Source organism: Xiphophorus hellerii, chromosome 10, assembly GCF_003331165.1.
Source record: "Xiphophorus hellerii strain 12219 chromosome 10, Xiphophorus_hellerii-4.1, whole genome shotgun sequence".
In the NCBI taxonomy this organism is placed as follows: Eukaryota; Metazoa; Chordata; class Actinopteri; order Cyprinodontiformes; family Poeciliidae; genus Xiphophorus; species Xiphophorus hellerii.
In genome coordinates this window covers 24,425,806-24,443,991 of record NC_045681.1, presented here as the reverse complement: position 1 = coordinate 24,443,991, position 18,186 = coordinate 24,425,806, and the positions used below count along the sequence as shown (strand labels likewise).

The 18,186-nt window shown below is 42.9% G+C and overlaps 1 protein-coding gene across 3 annotated transcripts in view; it reads right to left on the bottom strand.

Annotated features, from left to right (window-relative positions):
* Positions 1-1,027: 1,027 nt before the first annotated feature.
* Positions 1,028-18,186, bottom strand: part of fasn (fatty acid synthase) — a 36,796-nt gene continuing 19,637 nt past the window's right edge. Inside the window, exons 20-42 of one of the 3 annotated variants that reach the window (XM_032574715.1) lie at positions 17,674-17,853; positions 16,711-16,914; positions 15,627-15,943; positions 15,142-15,543; positions 14,822-14,986; positions 14,370-14,485; positions 14,130-14,284; positions 13,717-13,920; positions 13,038-13,188; positions 11,847-12,025; positions 11,585-11,704; positions 9,823-9,945; positions 9,422-9,645; positions 9,102-9,303; positions 8,734-8,885; positions 7,710-7,801; positions 7,192-7,586; positions 6,837-7,028; positions 5,267-5,494; positions 4,794-5,005; positions 3,969-4,067; positions 2,558-2,809; positions 1,028-1,598 (exon numbers count right to left, since the gene is read on the bottom strand). In XM_032574715.1, the coding sequence (XP_032430606.1) occupies positions 1,461-1,598; positions 2,558-2,809; positions 3,969-4,067; positions 4,794-5,005; positions 5,267-5,494; positions 6,837-7,028; positions 7,192-7,586; positions 7,710-7,801; positions 8,734-8,885; positions 9,102-9,303; positions 9,422-9,645; positions 9,823-9,945; positions 11,585-11,704; positions 11,847-12,025; positions 13,038-13,188; positions 13,717-13,920; positions 14,130-14,284; positions 14,370-14,485; positions 14,822-14,986; positions 15,142-15,543; positions 15,627-15,943; positions 16,711-16,914; positions 17,674-17,853 (4,502 nt within the window). In that variant the 3' untranslated portion in view covers positions 1,028-1,460. The other 2 variants (XM_032574716.1, XM_032574717.1) reach the window with 2 other exon arrangements.

Genomic DNA, 18,186 nt, shown 5'->3' with positions numbered 1-18,186 from the left:
GCTCTAGCACAAATGATTAGTTACACTGATCATTTGTACTGTACCAGCTAGTATATTATAGTGTTTAACTGCTTCTCTGTTAGTCAGCCTGAGCAGCTGATTATGTGAATGAACTCATGTTCTGTGTTATTGTATCATATCTGCATGGAGTTTTCATTTGCTGAACTCATTCAGGACAAGATTTGCACACACAGACATCATGCTCACTCAGAGGCTTTTATTATTCTTTTCTTTTAAACATTGGAAATATTTCTAAGACAAAGAAGCTTCATTACTTCACTCACTGCAGTCACCTGACCCTTCATTGACCTCTAAGGTCTCAGAGGTCAGGGAACAGAACTGAGCAGTAAACAGTTTATCATCCACACCACGAAATTATTCAGTGTTTCATAACTGACTCACTGTTTCCACCAAGTGAGACCGCTTGAGTTAAAGTTTGCATCAGTGTAGAGGAGACATTCAGCTACAGTACAGCAGGTTCTAAGTGCTTTAAGTCGGTAAACAAATCAGATTACAGCAATGGAAGCTAACTCACACGTCGCTCCACCAGAACTAATGAGAACTAAAGATGTTTAAGGTTTGCAGAACCATAGAGCTGCTTGGTTAACACAGACACTCATCCATCTTGGTAGGATTCACTGCGGTCCCATGAAGCTCCAAGCAGAACTCCATTTGTTCTTCGAATAAAAAAAGAAACACGTTTCTACTTCATCAGAATCAACGTAATGTTAATAAAAAGGAAAAAAAAATACACATCTTTTGTATAAACTCAGAGATATACAGTACAGACCAAAAGTTTGGACACACCTGTGTCTGTACTCAATACAGACCAAAGGTTTGGACAAACTTTCTCATAGAATTCAATGAGAAGGTGTGTCCAAACATTTGGTCTGAACTGAGTACAGACCAAATGTTTGGACACACAGTTGTGTCCAAACTTTTGGTCTGTACTGTAGGTTCTAAACTACATCTGAATATCAACTTGGGAACCATTCTACTCATCAAAATTAGTTTGGTCATTTCTCTCTCAAAGTTATAATAATCAAATGTTCATTGTTACAGTAATAAGTCCACAGAAGCGTACCTTCAGGAAAAATAAGCCACCATGTTTTTGTGTGTGGGGAGGCTGCAGATGAAGCCGTCCCCACGAAGCCACAAAAGGAAAAGTTTCTCAGCGTCTCCAGGGGAACAAATGTGCATTAAGTGATGATGAACAGCAACACAGCAAAATGTAACTGAGCAAAATGCAGTAGTAAAACGTCAGCAGTGAAAAACCGTCTCTTGCTTTTCTCACTACTAAGAGTTGCTACACCTTCAGTTTGGGAAACGCTTCATCAAACAGTTAAACCTACAGATCCTGAATTTAAAATGATAGAAGTGGGATGTTGTGGGAACCCAGTGGAGGTGGTGTTAAGGTGCAGCCTGTGGTTTAAAAGAGGGGAGGGAGTGAGTGGGGGGGCTCAGCCCTCTTTTGGGGTGACTCGTGGTCCAGCCAACGAGTTCTGAATGATGCTGCGGATGGACTCCACTCCTTCTGCTTCCAGGAGAGAGCGATGGTCGCCTTCGATGACGTAAACCGACACCTTCCCATCGCAGACCTGAGAAAGAGACGTGAGATTCAGATCCTGTCGGCGTTTCAGCAGTGAGAGAATCGAAGCTTCGTTTGAATGATTCAGGTTACTCTGCCAAAACACAAATCTCTAGTTTTTGGAGCAAACACCTCAGTCCAGCGGTTCCCAAAGCCGGGCCTCCAGTCCCCTCCCCTGCATGTTTTGGATGCGTCTCTGTTCCAGCAAACCTGGTTCCTCTGCAGCCACCAAGATGCTGCAGCAGCCTGAGAATCAGCCATTCACTGGGAGCCACATGCAGGGCCGGGTATGGAGGACCGGCTTTATGATCCACTGCAACTTTTCAGCAATGTAAAGGAGCTTATTTCAAGTAAATAATTCTTCAGTTTTGATTTTAAAAATATATATATATTAGTTCCATTTGCAGACTCTTTTTCAATCATAAGGGGAAAAACATTTAGTTTTCTATATTTTCTAACTTGTTTTCAGAAGGGTAAAAGGTGTTGAGGGTTGGATCTGGTTTCAGGTTGTTTTAGGTTCATAGGTCAGCTGTTGAGTGAAAGTGGAGGGTAAAGACAACAGTCAGGATTTTTCTACCATGTCTGGAGAATATGGATGCTTAAGATCCATCCATTTCCTAACACCCTTGTCCCTAGTGGGGTCAGGAGGTGCTGGTGCCTCTCCAGCAAACATTCTGGGGCGAGAAGCGGGTCACCCTGGACAGGTCGCCAGTCTGTCACAGGACGCTTAAGATACATTTTAATAATAGAAAATGTGGGAAAGACAATTCCACATTTATTCTACCATAAAGTGGCTACAAGCTTACAAACATTTATGATATGCACATGATGAGAACATCAGAAGAGTCTGCTAAGGGATTTTAAAATCATGTCATCCATGCAGTCATGAGTTATGGGTAACCTCTTACAAAAAAATAAGATTAGACATCAATATGTGAACATTTCACAGTAATAATAATGACCAGTTACCTCATTCAGCTTATAGTCCTCTCCCAGATTTTGTTCATATTCACTGCTGGTTTTGGCGCGCAGTAACGCAACGTTGCCATGGTATTTCATCGCAGGTACGTATCCGTCAGCAGCTTTTAGCTTGTGGTAGAAGGTGGAAGCCGCAAAATCAAGTAGGTCACGGCTGATGTTCTTGTTGCTGGAGATGATCAGGTCCACCGCCATCCTGACGCGAGCCGGCAGGTCCGACAGCGGGAGCAGGCGCTCCAGCAGCTGTGGAACCAGAGCAGAGGACAAAACGGCTCGGACTGATTCGTTGGGTCTGAACTGTCCCTAAATGTTATAGCAAAATTTAGTTACTTTCATGCACTATGCAAGCAAAGATAAATATCAATTTCACGATAAGCCAAAAAAAAACAAAAACAAATGTTGAAATTTGTTTCAACATTTGAAAATCGCAACATAAGAAGTTTTATACAACTGTGCCTCTTGCCACTGCCCAGGTAGGAACAATACTATCAGAATATTTCAATATCAATACATTTTCTCTCTCTCAGTGTGTTTTTCAGGCTATGTTATCCAGGCACCAAAACTATGCATGACAATTTTTTGACAATTAGAATTAGTCCTAAATTAAAAAAAAAAAAGCCAGAGTCCAAAGACAACATTTGAAATGCAGGAAGTTTGTAGAGCTGCAGCACAATACAGGAGAACGCTGTAAATCTAGATAAATCAGGATGTATTAGCCAAAAAAAAAAAGCCTTTGATCAACTTGAGTTTGTCCAAAATGCTGCAGTAAGTCAGGAACAAACAGAAGAGCTGATATGACTCCTGATTAATGTCTTTATGCTGCAAAAATGTTCAGTTTAGTCAGCTAGTCTGCTAGCTAAACAGCTACAAAGCTATCTAATAGCAATCTAGCCATTTAGCTAGTTAGCTAGATAGACAGCTAGCTACATAGATAGCTTATCTTGATATCTTACTACATTAATAAAGCCACGAGTATGCAACCATACTGTAGTTCTAAAGACTTTAAATTCTACATTTTATTAGTTTCTAGAAATTACCATGAATTTATCTTTTTTGTGTGTCTTTATAATCATGTTTTGATTTTTATGTAACTTTGATTTTTATCTCCCAAAGTTGAAATGCAGTCTGATTGTTGCTTCCTCAAATGTGCATTTTAAATGATGCTGTGTGTGTATTCTAAGAAACTCCTCAAACAAACAATCTCTTTGCAAAAACAAACAATTTAAATTCTGCTTATTCACTACAAACACTGCAGACAAGATGTTAGAGTTTACATGCACTACAGATTTCCTCTTATTGTTTCCTTTTTTCTTAATTTCACTGTTCTCACAAATAATGAGAAAATGATAACCAGGCGATGAATCAATAGTGTTAGTGAGTCTGTCAGAACATGCTCCAGTACCTTGTTGTACTCCATGTCTGTGAACTGCTGGATGAAGGCGCACATGGCCTCCGTTTCAGCCTCACTCTCTTTGCCTGGAGTCAGCTTGGCTCTGTAGCTCTGCAACCAACACATTATGACATCATTCACTGAGAAACCCATATTAAAAGCACTGATCACAGCCGCTGAGCCTTCTACTGTCATTATGTTAGACTAAACATTTCCTTTTTTAGCTCAGGTAGAATTAATTGAATTCAATTCAATTCAAAAACACTTTATTGAGCCCAACGGAATATTAAATGTTGCTGTAGCTCAAATTAATTTAAAACTCTTCAAAGAGTTATTGTAGATGAAATGAAATGAAATGAAATGAAATTTATTCGAACATGATACAAATATAAAAATAAAATAGTGCACAGTAACAAGAAGTGCATAAATTTCATTTCATTTCATTTCATTTCATTGTAGATGGAGATCGTTGTGGGCAGGAAAGATCTCCTGTAGCAGTCTGTGTTACAGCGAATTTGAAAAAGCCTCTGACCAAAGACAACTACTGCTAACATTATATCTGCTAATGAATAATGAAAGGGGGGATTTAACACAGATGTTGTGAAAACTTACAAAGCGATGACATCATCCTCTGGGCTTTAACCAACAGCTTAAATGCTTTAAAAAGTTCTGCCATTATTTTTGATGTTTGACAAAGAAATAATTATGTTAGGGGGGAAACTTATAGTAAAATAACCATCTTATTCTCTGCCACGTTTTTGTAAAATTCTCTCCTCTAGTTGAAATCCAAGTGCATACTGGGACCAGTGTGTGTGTGTACTGGTTCTTTCCTCTGACCTGTGTGTAAGCTGCCACATAGGAGTGTGAGCCATCGAACAGGAACAGATGCTCCACACTGTGGTTGAGGGTCTGCAGCTGGGAGCACATTTCAAAGGCCACACAGGCACCAAAGGAGTATCCCCCGATCCGGTACGGCCCGTCTGGCTGCAGCTGCCTGATGCAGTTCACATAGTACGCTGCCAGAGCCTGGATGCTGTCCAGAGGAGCAGCTGGGAGGAGAACAGGAACAGACTGGGATCAGTGGGTTTAGTCGAAACAGACAAAATAATAAGGAAAAATGTTGCAGAAAAATTTGGACCCTTAACTTAATTAAAATCATCCAGCAGCTCCTTAACATGGCTGTCCATTAATAAATAAACTCCCAGAATAGTAAAGAGAGAGAGCTCACAATGAGAGAGGACTTTCATATTATTCCCACTTTACAGCCAATCAGTTCAGGCGTAGTTCCATATTCAATGATGTTGATGTACCTTTGGTGCACTGTAAGCCGAAGCAGGGCATGCTGAGCTTGGAGGCCAGCGTCCTGAACGCAGAGACGGAGCCTTCGATGGGATGGACCAGGAACAGGGGCCTCTCCTGGCTCTGAGCCTTGTTGAGTGGGATCACAGTGGGGCCGCTGGGGTCCACCAGCACCTGGGTCACATCAGACCCCAAAACGGAGCGAGCCGGATCCTTTGTGGCTTTGGTCTGGTTGCATTCTACAGATATTATTAGGAGGGAGGGAAAAGGAATGATGAGCCTGAAGTTCAGAAAGTCAGAACCAACTGAGTTGTAGTTGCTCTGCTGTCTGGTCTCTGTCTGTATGTAGCGCCTTGCAAAACTGCTCAAATATTATGAACTTTTTTTTTATTACAATCACAAACCTTAATGATGTTTTATTGGGATATTACAAGATGGATCTACACTATGTAGCACAGAATTGTGAAGTGGAAGGGAAGTGTTATATGTGTTTGTTTTGTGTTGATTGCTCCTGTTAGGTTCCCCCTCAACACACTGAAGTCTGTGACTGTACCTACACAAAATAGGAAAAAATTTAAAGGGTTATAAATTGAGGTGCACCAATTAATCATCCGGTTGATAAATCGGCTCCAGTTTCCTTAATTTTGGGAAATGAGCAATCGGTCAATACCTACATGACGTCTTATTCGCTGATCTTATCTGCCTCAGTAAAGCTCTGAAAATCAGCCACTGCAGTGACTGACTGACCAATCCACCAGATCACGCCTGATTCTGCATGGTCAACAATAATCACCCACTGCTGCCATCTTAGAGACTTTGTCACTATGTTTAGCAAGTTTTTAGACAAAAACAAAAATCTGTATCAGGCAAAATCTGAATCAGCAGGTCAGACTGGTGAATGGCCAGAAAACTGCAACCAGTGCATCCCTAGTTATTAAACTTTTACAAGGCACTGTTTTGGACACATTTTTTATAATATTTTGAGAACGCTGCAATTTTTTTTATTTATTTAAAAAGAAGTATGATCATTGTAGGATCATCTTACACATGAGAGTTGGTTTTCTTCAACTATTTACACAGTCATCTGTGTACATAGATGACTGTGTAAAGTCTGTTTTGAATGAAAGTCTAACTCTGACTTTCCAACTGCCTCACATCAAACTGAGCGCAGGAGCTCCTCATGGATGTGTGCTCAGTCCTTTGCTCTTTAGTCACTTGGTGTGTGACTGAACTGTGATGGTGTTCATTAGCATCAGGATGAAACAATGTAAAGATCAGAGAGAGGATTTAACTGCTACGTAGTTTAAATACTGACGATGACAAAGTTAGATTATTTACATTTTGCATTTTTCTGCCAAAGTAAAGATAAAATTTTCACCTAAAAATTGTTTCATTTAAAGTAATGGTTTAAATGAAGCCCTCTGTTAAGGCAAAACTTATGATTTTTTTTACTTATTGATTTTTAATTTCTTGTATGGCTTGTTGGATGGTGCTAAACAATAAAACTTGTTTTTCCTTCCCTACTAACTTTCTCCACCACTTAACCTGCTTAAATGATTTAAGCAGGTTAAATCTTCATACCGTTTGTTCCTTCTGCCTTGCCCTTGCCCAGCTCCCGCAGCTTGTTGATGGTGAGTTGGCGGATCTCCCTCATGGCCATCACGATGTCGTAGTCTCGCTCTAGAGTCTGGCGAACCTCAACGCCCATCAAGGAGTCCAGGCCCAAGTCTGCTAACGAGGCGTCAGCGTTCAGGCAGTTCACATCCTGTACGCCTGTGAACGAAAGCCACAAAAACACAGTGGGCTTTATCCCTCATCACTTCAGGGCAACTAAAACAAAATGAGACTTTTATTTATTTTTTAACAAATTGTGGGAATCAAAAGCCATTCTTAATATTTCCAAGAATTATTCACAAAATATTCTTTTGATTCTTACCAAGAATGTGAGCGACAGCATCCACCAGGTCTTTCTGACCCCCAGCCTCACTCTTCACTGTTATTCTCTCCGCCAACACAAAGCTGGACATGACCGGCTGCTGTTGGTGCAGGAAGAAGTCCAGCACCTCCAGACAGGAAGTGATGCGTTGGGGTAGGGTTCCCCCGATCACTACATCGTTTCCACCCATCGTCTCCAGCACCACGCCCACATCTCCAATGGCGCCCCACTGAACTGCTAATCCAGCCAATCCGTCAAAGCGCCGCTTTTCACACACACGTTCCATCACCGAGTTGGCGTAACCGTAGTTACTTTGGCCGGCGTTTCCACGCCCACAGCTGACAGAGGAGAAAGCCACGAAGTAGCCGAGGTCTGGACACAACTTTCTCGTCACTCTAGGGAGACATTGAAAATTAATCAGACATTACTGCATCAGCGAAGAGGAACAGAGAAGGCAAAACAACCCGGCCTTCTTTAAAATACAAAGCGATGCAGTGAAGCACGACTAAACGTCTTACTTGTCCAGATTCATGGTGCCGTCGCATTTTGGTTTGCTGACATCAAGGAATAGCTCAGGCGTCAGATTCTCCAGCATGCCGTCTTTCAATACCTGAGGATCACAAAGTAAGAGTTTCACCGAAAAGCAGAAACACTAAGGGAGAACTAAAAAAATATTATTTTAAAGAACCATACAAATAGATCAAACATCTACCTTCCCCTCAAAATAATCAACCTGGAAACATTTTCCCTCTCCTATCATCACTAGGTTACACATTTGCACTGCTTATGGTGGCAGCATGTTAGAGTAGATTTTTATGTTAGATCTGATTTGTTTATTTTGTAAACTTTAGTTCATATGTTTTAGTCATATTTGGACAAATATTCCCTCTGGTTTTGGATGCTGTGCAGCTGAAATGATTTTTCCTCTTACTTTTTTACTATTGAACAGTTATTATGATCCAGAACTTTAGCAACAAGATACTGTTAATGTTTTTACAACTGGTACCAGCTGATTAGCATCTTCATCTCTCTCTGAACTAAGAGAGACATGGAGGAAGTTCAAACCATCTCTTCCATCCATCATACAGAGCAAGGTTTGTGTCCCCTAATGTAACATCTGTCCTTTTCTAACTTTACAGCCATACGGATTTAAACAGAACCATCAGAGCTGCCCTCGTTGTATCTGTCAAATCATTCCACTCATTCTGATATAGATTTTTGCTTGGTGCCGTTTGTTGAATTAAATGTTTAAACTTTGAAGAAATAAGACATGGTTAAGAAGAATTAAGAATTTGTTCATTTAACAAACATCCTTAATGCTTCTGCAAAGTACAGTAGCTGACCAAATTTTAAAACAAGGTAGCATCGTAGTTAGCAGCATCCGAATGACAACTAAGGCTGGTGAAACTATATTCGTTTTCCCATTGATTACTCTGTAATTGAGTTTATTCTAATAGTTTTAGAAATGAAATGATAGACATCCACAGCTAATTATCAGGAGTGCAACATGAAGAAATAGGTGAAGCTGACTGCGGGTGTTACCATGGCGAGATGGAAGACTCCGCCCACTGGGCCCAGTGCACACGCCTCAGCAACCAGTTTCTCCGTCCCCTTCAGTGTGCTGATGTCGCTCGTGGAGACCAGAACGGTCACGCCCTGCTTCTGCCACTCGTTGACCCGCTTTGCCTGGTAACCTGACACAAGACCAGGCAGAACAACAAACTAATTACATGTGCATCTTCACTCCTCGTTGTTCTACTCTGCTTGGAAGATCAGGTTAGTGGGTTTCATTGTGACGCACATTTCAGGATGAGGACGGAGTCCTGTGACCTCTGATCTTCACAAACAGAGAACTCTGTTTCTGTCTCCTTTTTTTTCCAAGGATATTAGCTTCCTCTATTGTGCCTTACCATTCCTGATGCCCGATCTAGATGTCAGCACCAGTTTGCAGGCTCCTCTCTCAATCAACCACTGAGCAAGCTCCAGGCCAAAGCCTCCCAGCCCACCAGTGATGATGTAGGAGTGGGACGGAAGGCAGGAAGTCCGACAGATAGCAGGAAGAAGCAGCGGGGATGCAGGCTGAACGGCTCCACCCTTTTCCGCAGAACGGATCTGTGTAAAGACAAGAGACGTCCAGATGACACACAATCAGACAAAAGTATTAGTAAATGAACTACAGTTCTCCCAAAACCCGCCACTCTGATATCTCTGAAAGTCAAAGAGCACCAACCTGCAGGACGACTTTGCCGATGTGTTTTCCCTGGGCCATGTATCTGAAGGCTTGCTCAACGTCGTCCCTCTGAAAAACTGTAGTCTTTAAAGGCTGAACTACACCTTCCACAATGCCTTCCTTCAACAGTTGGGACACTTCCTCCCACTCCCTGTTGCCTTCTTCGAACAGAGCGTCCAGCAGGATACCATGAAAGGCCACATTCTTCAGGAACAAAGCCATACCTGGGATCGGCCCAAAACAAGACAGCTGTCACTCAACCGGCTCAGAGTCCTGACAATTAGCCAAACACCAGCAAGCTTCCCTTCACAGGCAGACCCATACGTCTCATTTGTAATGAGTAACAATAAGTTGACTGTATTCTTTATAGTACTTGGAGTGTCAGAACTTTCCGTACTGACCCAGTGGATTGTTGTTGGAGAGGTCGTATTTTCCGATCTCTAGGAATCGTCCGTGTCGGGCGACACAGCGGATGCTAGCCTGGAGCTTCTCCTCAGCCAGAGAGTTTAAAACCACATCCACGCCTGAAACACGCAAAAAACATGACTGAGTGGGGATTTCTTAATGGCTCATACAGAAAAACACAAGAAAGACGTTTTTTCCCCCCTTTTCACAAACAGTTGATACTGGATATAATATCCTAATTACACTGAAGAGATAACAGAGATTGGACTTTCATCCCAATTCAATGTGCTGAATTTGATTGTCTACTGTATTTGCTATGCCAGCCTTAGGAGGTTGAATGAGGAAACTGCAACAATTAACAGCCAAAAAAAAAAGAACAACCTAAATTCCAGACCTATATCTAATCTTCCTTTCTTACCTAAAACTCTTTATAAACTAATAGCTAATCAAGTGTGTGAGCATCTAAACAGTAATGAAGTGTTTGGAGAGTTTCAGTGAGGTGTCAGAGCTGAGTGAAACAGCTCTGTTGAAAGGAATATTCTCCTGGCCTCAGATGATGGACGTATGTCTGTTCTGGTCCTGTTAGACTCCAGTGTGCTTTTGAAAATGACAAATAATTAAATGTGTGTCAAAATTTTCTCAATATCACCACATTCTACTGTACATGGTTGTTGTATCCTTATTGTGCATCTAAACAGGAGGACATGGTACCCAATGAAAGTGGAGAAGGAAACGTTGACTGGTCCAGTTCCAGCTCTATGCTTAACCAAAGAACTGAGGAGAGAAAACCTGTCCGGAAGTGTTTGTTTCTCCCTCTGCCTGCATTTTCTGTGCTTTCTTAAAATGTATTTATTTGTCAATGATTAAAGGGATAATCTTATGCTTTTTGCAACTGTTACACTTTTGCTACACACACAGATAGTGTGTTTCTCTTCTATTAAAGAGGAAGTCCAGGGCTCATTGTATGAAATCTTAAAAGATTGTTACTCCAACTCTAAGCAATGCCTGGATATGAGAAGGAGGAAGGAAATCCCAGTCAGCCACCTTCAATCAATCACCTCTGGTCACCATGAAACCACCACAATACATGAGAGGCATGTGGACCTCAGGAGCTGCTGTTCTCACTCTCTTATCTCTGGCAACAAAGAATGTGTCAACAGGCAGCTGTGGTTTAGCTGTGAAGTTCACCCTCAGGCCAACCTGTGGCTCTGACCTCTGAATAATGCCTCACTGGGTTCCTCTCTCAAACTGCTGATGATTTCTGCTGCAGGTGAGTGAAGGCAAAAGAAAACTAAACTCGCTGCAACATCAGCGATTAGAAAGTGAGGAAAATAAAAAGTTAACCAGATGGATTACTTTAAATATCACCGACTGACAGCAGAAGTCTGAGATGAGACGAGTCCCACATTCAACCTGATTCAGAGTAAACAGGGACCAGATTCCATTTTAAGGTAATAAACAAACTTTAGGTCTCTGACTCAATGTGTGGAATAAAATATTATTTCAGCTTCATGTAATGTGATGAAGCAGGTCTTTTCAACACTCTTGCCCTTTGTGTGAAATCAGAGCTAATAGATCTCAATTTTAAAATTCTTTGTTTTTTTACAGTGGATTTTGTCACACCTGTTTCATGATGACAATTTTCTCCAATGTATGTTAGGAGATGAGCAATTTTCCAAATTCCACAGACAGCATAACATAAACGATGTTGAGCTAGGTGTGCTCAACAGGATTTGATAACATGAGGAAGCTGCTGACCTTTGCCCTTTGTGTGGAGCAGAACATGCTGCTCAAAAGACAGATCCCTGGAGTTAGCGAATGATTCTGCTGACAGCTGAGGGAAGCGTTCCTGCAGGTAGGCCCTCTTCTCTGCTGAGCCTAGTCAATCCAAACAGTAAGATATTCATCAGAGACTTGTGGGGTTACTATAGTAACATAAATAATATTCTTTAATAAAAAAACAAATATTTAAAGAGAAAGAAATGCAAACGGACAGAAAGACAGAGCATGGTGTACTAACCGACGGTGGTAAAAACTCTGCAGTTCTTGCTGAGTGCTATGGCGATGGCAGCCTGGCCGACGCCTCCAGAGCCCGAGTGGATCAGGACGGTTTCACCGGGGCGGAGCCTCCCCCGCACCACCAGAGAGTAATACGCTGTTGAATACACCACTGGTACAGAGGCCGCTTGCTCCATTGTCCTGCTCAGACACATACACACACACACACACACACACACCCCAACACACAGGTATGAGAAAAATTACATGTCCTGTAAAAATAAACTAACCTTTTCCCCGCACTATGACATTAGATCAGAATAAACTGTTCCTGTTTTAGGTCAGCTAGGATATCCAAAAACAATTCTTAGCCCCGTTGTGACTAATCTGCTGGTGTACTGAGGGACATCGTCTTTTTTAAAGACCTGAATGTCACCAAGCCTTAACTTCACTTCCAGGCTGATATACTGAGACGCTGCATCAGTATTTCTACATGATGTTCTTACTTTGTGTCATCATTACTCTATGAAGTGCACCAGCTCTCCTGCAGTAAAGCACCGGCCCCTGTGCTTCACTGCCTCCAGGATGGCAAACTCCCCCCTTTCTCCTCCACATGTAACGACGGTCAATTTGACCGAACAGCCCAGTTTCTTTTAAAGGTTGTTGTAGCACTAGCCACCTTTATTCATTAACAGCTAGACAGGAAGAAGGGCAGCAAGAGAAGAGGAGGAAATGCAGTCAATGGCCTGTGGCACGCAACTCCACCAGGTGTTTGGCAATTGCTGCTACTGCTAGTCTGAAGGAGCAGAGAGGGGAAGGTGCAATAAGAGGTGCCCTGTGAGGCAGAAGCTCACAGGAGGAGGAGCTTTGTGGAAAAAGCTTTATGGGACCAAGATTTTATATATCCCTGACTGGTTGCCATGGGAGATTGATCGATTCCTCAAACAAGCATAAAAGAATATCTTTCTGAGTACCCGCTCTAGGTACACACTGAGTGTGAGCAACAGTCTGGATATGTTTTTAAGGAGGGAATAACATTATAACATGATGTAAGACTCAAAAACGTGGATTCTACATAATAAGACCCTTTATGTGAACAGGTGTAAATAACCTGTACACCCCTCGGTCAGGTCTTTAGAGAACATTGTGGAGGTCAAACAGAGCCACTGGAAATGTTGGCAGTTTAACATTTAGCAGCAGGAGTGACACTAACCAGCTGAGGGGAACTTCCCACAGGAATCGTTTATCAGCCTCCACAGCCGTTGCCAAGCCTTTAGCGGGCAGCAGCCCCATGACACGCTGACCGCTGGGATCACGACCAGAAAACTCCATCCCTAACAGGCACTGCTGCAGAGCCATGTCCCCTAAACAGACAACAAGGAGGAAAAATGACTTCTCTGAAGGAAAAGCACACAGACAGGATGGAGTGGGTAATAGTAATACTTTCTGGACATGTTCAACAGGAACTATAGAGGATCTGCACCAATGTGATGAAGTTATAAAAACTAATAACTGGTCTTTACATCAATACCTACCCTTAGGTCATAACTAGTCTTTTTACATCTCTGTAGAGAAATCTTGAGCCATTCTTCTTTGGAGAATTGTTGAAATTTAGTCACAGAATCTTCCTGAATCAATGGCCTAGTTAAAGTCACGTCACAACGTCTCAACTGTTCTTTCTTTGGTAAATGTGAGATGGGTCCTTATGTTCTGTTGGATTTGGAACTTTCATACATCTTAATTTGAAAATATTTTCTTGATGAGCTCATGCTACAGAATTTCAACATTATCAAGATGCTTAACCTCCATAATAATAATCTTATGTCAGCGTCATCCTCCATAACTACGAACTAATGAAGGGCAGTGATTTTGACCTGGATGTTGATAGCTACCTGGGATAGCGTCTGGTGGCAGTTTGCCAGTAGCCAGCATGATGTCTCGGAAATTAAGCGAGCTGTAGTAGACGTGACAGGCCTGCAGGGCGGGGCTGCTGGGGTCAGAGCGGTGGGGGGGGGAGGCGATCCAGCGCAGGGAGGACAGGTCACCTCGAGTTAACACGTTGATGAACGCAGACTCTGTCAGCTCCTCCTTCAGGTCTGGAAAACAGACAAACAATAGCTGAAGGGACAAAAAAAACTGTTTCTTTAAATTTGGTGTATTGTGAAAAAGGTCATATTTTCCAAGCTACTGTTATACATTAGGAATGTCTATTACTACTGTAAACCTAATATTGTGGATACAAGGAGCAACAGTGGAAGAAACCACTGCTGTTATTTATATGAAGCAAGTTTTAATAATCTGATACCGTGGGAGATGAGCTGGTGTCTGAAAGTGCCCCACTGTCCATCTCTGAACACATTCATGACCAGGTCTGCCTCCAGCGCCGAGTCCAGGGACTTCTGGCCCGGCTGGAGGCTCGGTGGCGCTGAGGAGCCGTTCAGGTTGGACACAAACATACAGCTGGGCACAAAGAAGGAGAAACAAACATATTTAGCACCAGACAGATAAAAAAAAAAAAAACAAGCTTAGGTATTATCTGCCTCACCGTATCCGCTCTCCTCCAGGCTCCTGCCGCAGACAGTTTACCATCCCAACAATCCCACTGTGAGCCTGAGAGGCAGTCAGCCACACAGCATGGTCCGAGGAATCCGCCAGGATCTCCTGGTACACAGAACCACATCAGAACCGGATTAAAACCGCATCAGAACCAGATCAGAAATCTGATCTCAGATTTCTGAGGTTGCATTTCACTGTATCTCTGGTCAGTAATACTTTGGCTGTAATTCTACTACAAACAGAACCACAAACCTTACAATGGACAAAAAAAGAAAAAAATAGATCTGGCTTTTTGTTTTTAACAGGATCCAAAAAATGTTCTTTTACATTATAAAAGTGAAGTGAATTCCTGAAACATGACAGGAGAGCTAACAAATGAAAACATCTGCAGATCTGAGGGCACATCAGTGACCTGAGTGAATAAAACAGGCTGGAACCCACCTTGAGTTTTTCCACCCACAGAAAGTTGGTGCTGTCCACAGGCAGGTAGATGGCCTGCTTGCTGGGAGACTTGCGGCGGCAAAGGAAAATGACGGAGCCGTAGAAAGACTTCCTGACCGCTACCAGGGCCAGGTTGGCCTCAGAGAACACGCTTTCCCACTCAGCCTGGATGGAGAAATACAAAGAAAACACAGCAAGTCGTCATCAGAGGGAAGAAACTTCTTGAAAAAGCTCTATTAGATTACTAATTGATTTTTTATAAATCATTATTATTATTATGACATCAACATCATTACTATCATAAAATGTTTTCCATGAACCTGTGAGAGCAGGCCATGTTGCTCGTTGCCCTTGGTGATGCTGGTGAGGAAAGCCACCGTCTCTCCCAGAGTCTGGTCCTTCAGCAGGGTGTGGATCAGAACAAAGCCCTGCTCTCTGGCCCCAGAGGCCAGGTTAGCCACCAGCTGTCCGGGGTCCGTCCTCAGGGGACCCCATGCGTGGTTACACACCACCAGGTCCGCCCCGGCAGCCATCCTCCCTGGAGCCGGCTCGCTGAGGGGGTTCCACTGCGCTGAAGTCACAGCCAGCTCCTCCAGCGCAGCTTCATGGGCGGACAGCAGATCCAGGCGTGTTGCTGTGGCAGTGTAGTCCACATGTAGCATCGGCTGAATGTGGAGGAGGGGAACCACACGGGAGAAAAGCTGGCCATCGTTTGAAAAAGCCTGGGGGGGTAAGAGAGAGGAATACGTTATGGGATGCATGGATCATGATGAAAACTGCTCATATCCAGAAAAATCGATATTACCTCCAGGACTTTGATCCTCCCAGGCGTACAGTTCTCCATGCTGATGTCCAGGCAGTGGCGGAGGACAGGATCCCCCAGCAGGCCATGCAGCAGGCCGTCCTGCAGCAGGCAGGCCTTCTCCTGGATGAGGACCTGCTCCAGCTCCGACTGGAGGTTTCCGTTCAGCTCCAGGCCACACAGCAGGCTCAGCAGGCGCAGCAGGCAGGGCGCCGACGCCTCCTGGCCAGGCGGAGAACCCACCAGGTCACCGGGTAACCCAGGAATGGCCAGCTTCACACCATGAGGAGCCAACTTCAGCTGTAGTGTGTGAATCAAACCTGCAGAGAAGATGTAGAATTAAATCATACCACGACTTCTCCAGTTCCAGTCTTTAAAGAGGCAGTATTATGTGGTTTCCAGGCACACACTGCCATTTTGAAACACAATCAAATAACTATGTTACCTTCTGTTGTTATGAAAACGCTGTATATGTCAAATATGATATATTGATATAAAATATAAGATTTGATATAAGATTTGACTTTGTAATTTAACACCTTGAAATTGGGCCTCTGTCTCTTTAAAAACTCCTGCTCTTTCTGAAACTCCGCCTTCAGGAAGTCATCACAACATGGCTCCTCTATTAACCCTTTACCATTGTTTCACCAGCATTGCCCTGAGAAGTAGCTTCTATAATGAGCTCAGCAGATGCAGTACCACCAGGTCTTTGCTAATTGCTGCTGACTAGTCTGAAGGAGCTGAGTGGGGGAGGTACGGTAGCTGCTCTGCGAGGCAGAAGCTTGGAAACTTGGAAACTGCAGCTTTGAGGAGGAGGCAGTATGTCCATGAGCAGTTTTGCACAGCTGAATTGTTGCCATGGGGACTAAAGGATTTCTCAAAGATCCAGGAAAAAAATCAAAAAAACACTCCATGTGTTTTTGATGAGGAAATAACATTATAACATGATGTAAAAAACTTTGATCTTACATAATACTGCCCCTTTAATGTTTCCATAGAGAGTGACTCAAGCTTTTTATTGATCATAATCTGACAAAGCCATCAGCTACACCATCACACAAACAGTCAAATATTATACAATCTCTACCTTTGCAGAGGTTCAGCTGCTCCGTCAGGCTCTGATTGGTTGCCAGGCATTCTGTCATCACATGCGGGACAAACACAAACTCCTCCAGGGTGGGGGGGCTCTGCTGCTGCTGTCTCCGGGGGGCCACAGTGGCGTGCAGACCGGAGATCTGGACTCCGCCGGCAGCAATACTGTCCAGGCAGCGGCTCACGTGGACGTCAACAGCTACAGCAATGAAACGGTCAATGACGAGCTCAGGCTTCAAGACACAAACGCACAGCTGAACTTCTGTCTGGAGAGAACCAGAAAATCTGCTGGTCGACTGACTGGTCAGATTCATCAACTTTCTAGAGGAGTTAAGAACTTAGAAAAAGATAAATGTAACGATACATTCTCATGATTAAGAGCGTGTCACTGGTTTAAATGAATACATCCATCAACAAGGGAGGCAGGTAGTGAATAATTGTAGAACCTGATGTGTGTCACATGTAAGTATCACCAGTAAACCAATAATTCACCTCGATTACAGGTGATTTATTGGTTCACCTCTAATATGAAGGCCAGGGCTAAACATTTATTTTTTTATGATAAGAATTTTGATTTATTGTTGTCTCAATATATTCCAATTAATTATGTTTAATACCTCCTAAAACTATTCATCTTATCAGGACTGTTATTGCTACTAAATTTTCCATTGTGTGCTCAATGATAATATCAATTTGAAAAGATTACCAATTCCAGTTACTGTGTGCAGTTTAGTGATACAAATCACAGTTTTTATGTGTCAGGTGTCCAGACTACAAATGGGATTTCTGAACCATGCAGTCACAGCCTAAAAACATGTAAAACAAATTACCTAAAAAACAGAAAAGAAATGTTCTTCAGAATAGTACCACAACATATTGTGATACAATGTTAAGTCCATATCACCACCCGTAGTTAAGACCTAAAAGGGTCAAGTTTGAACATAGCAGTTAAACTCACCTTGCAGTTCATCAGCATACTCGCACACTTTGTCCAGGTGGACAGCAGGATCGATGCGTACAGAGCGGATTCTGGTCGGCAGGCGCAAACTGCGACCTGGTAGCCCGACCACCATCATCTGCAGCATGGTGTCCAAAAAGGTCACCCAGTTTCCTGTCCACTGCAGCTTTCCACTGTCTCCTGGAAACAAACAGATCAAATACGATATGGTGAGGTACGCGGCGGAAAATGTTATTTTCTACTGTAAAGCTTATTAGCTTTTGCAGAATGAACTTGTCTAAGGGAGTCACAAGTGTTTCTCTAATCGTCTGTCCATGGGTAAAAAATTGTGGAGCCAAACCCTCGTGCCCAGCGTCCAATGTCCAGATTGTCTTGTACGTGATCTTGCTCCAGCAATCCTGATTCAAATGAGTCCATTATCTCCTCATAAATCCCACTAGGGTTCTGCAGAAATCTGCTCATGACCAACTTATTTAAATAAGGTGTACCAAAGGGTTAGGAAGCACTGATAAA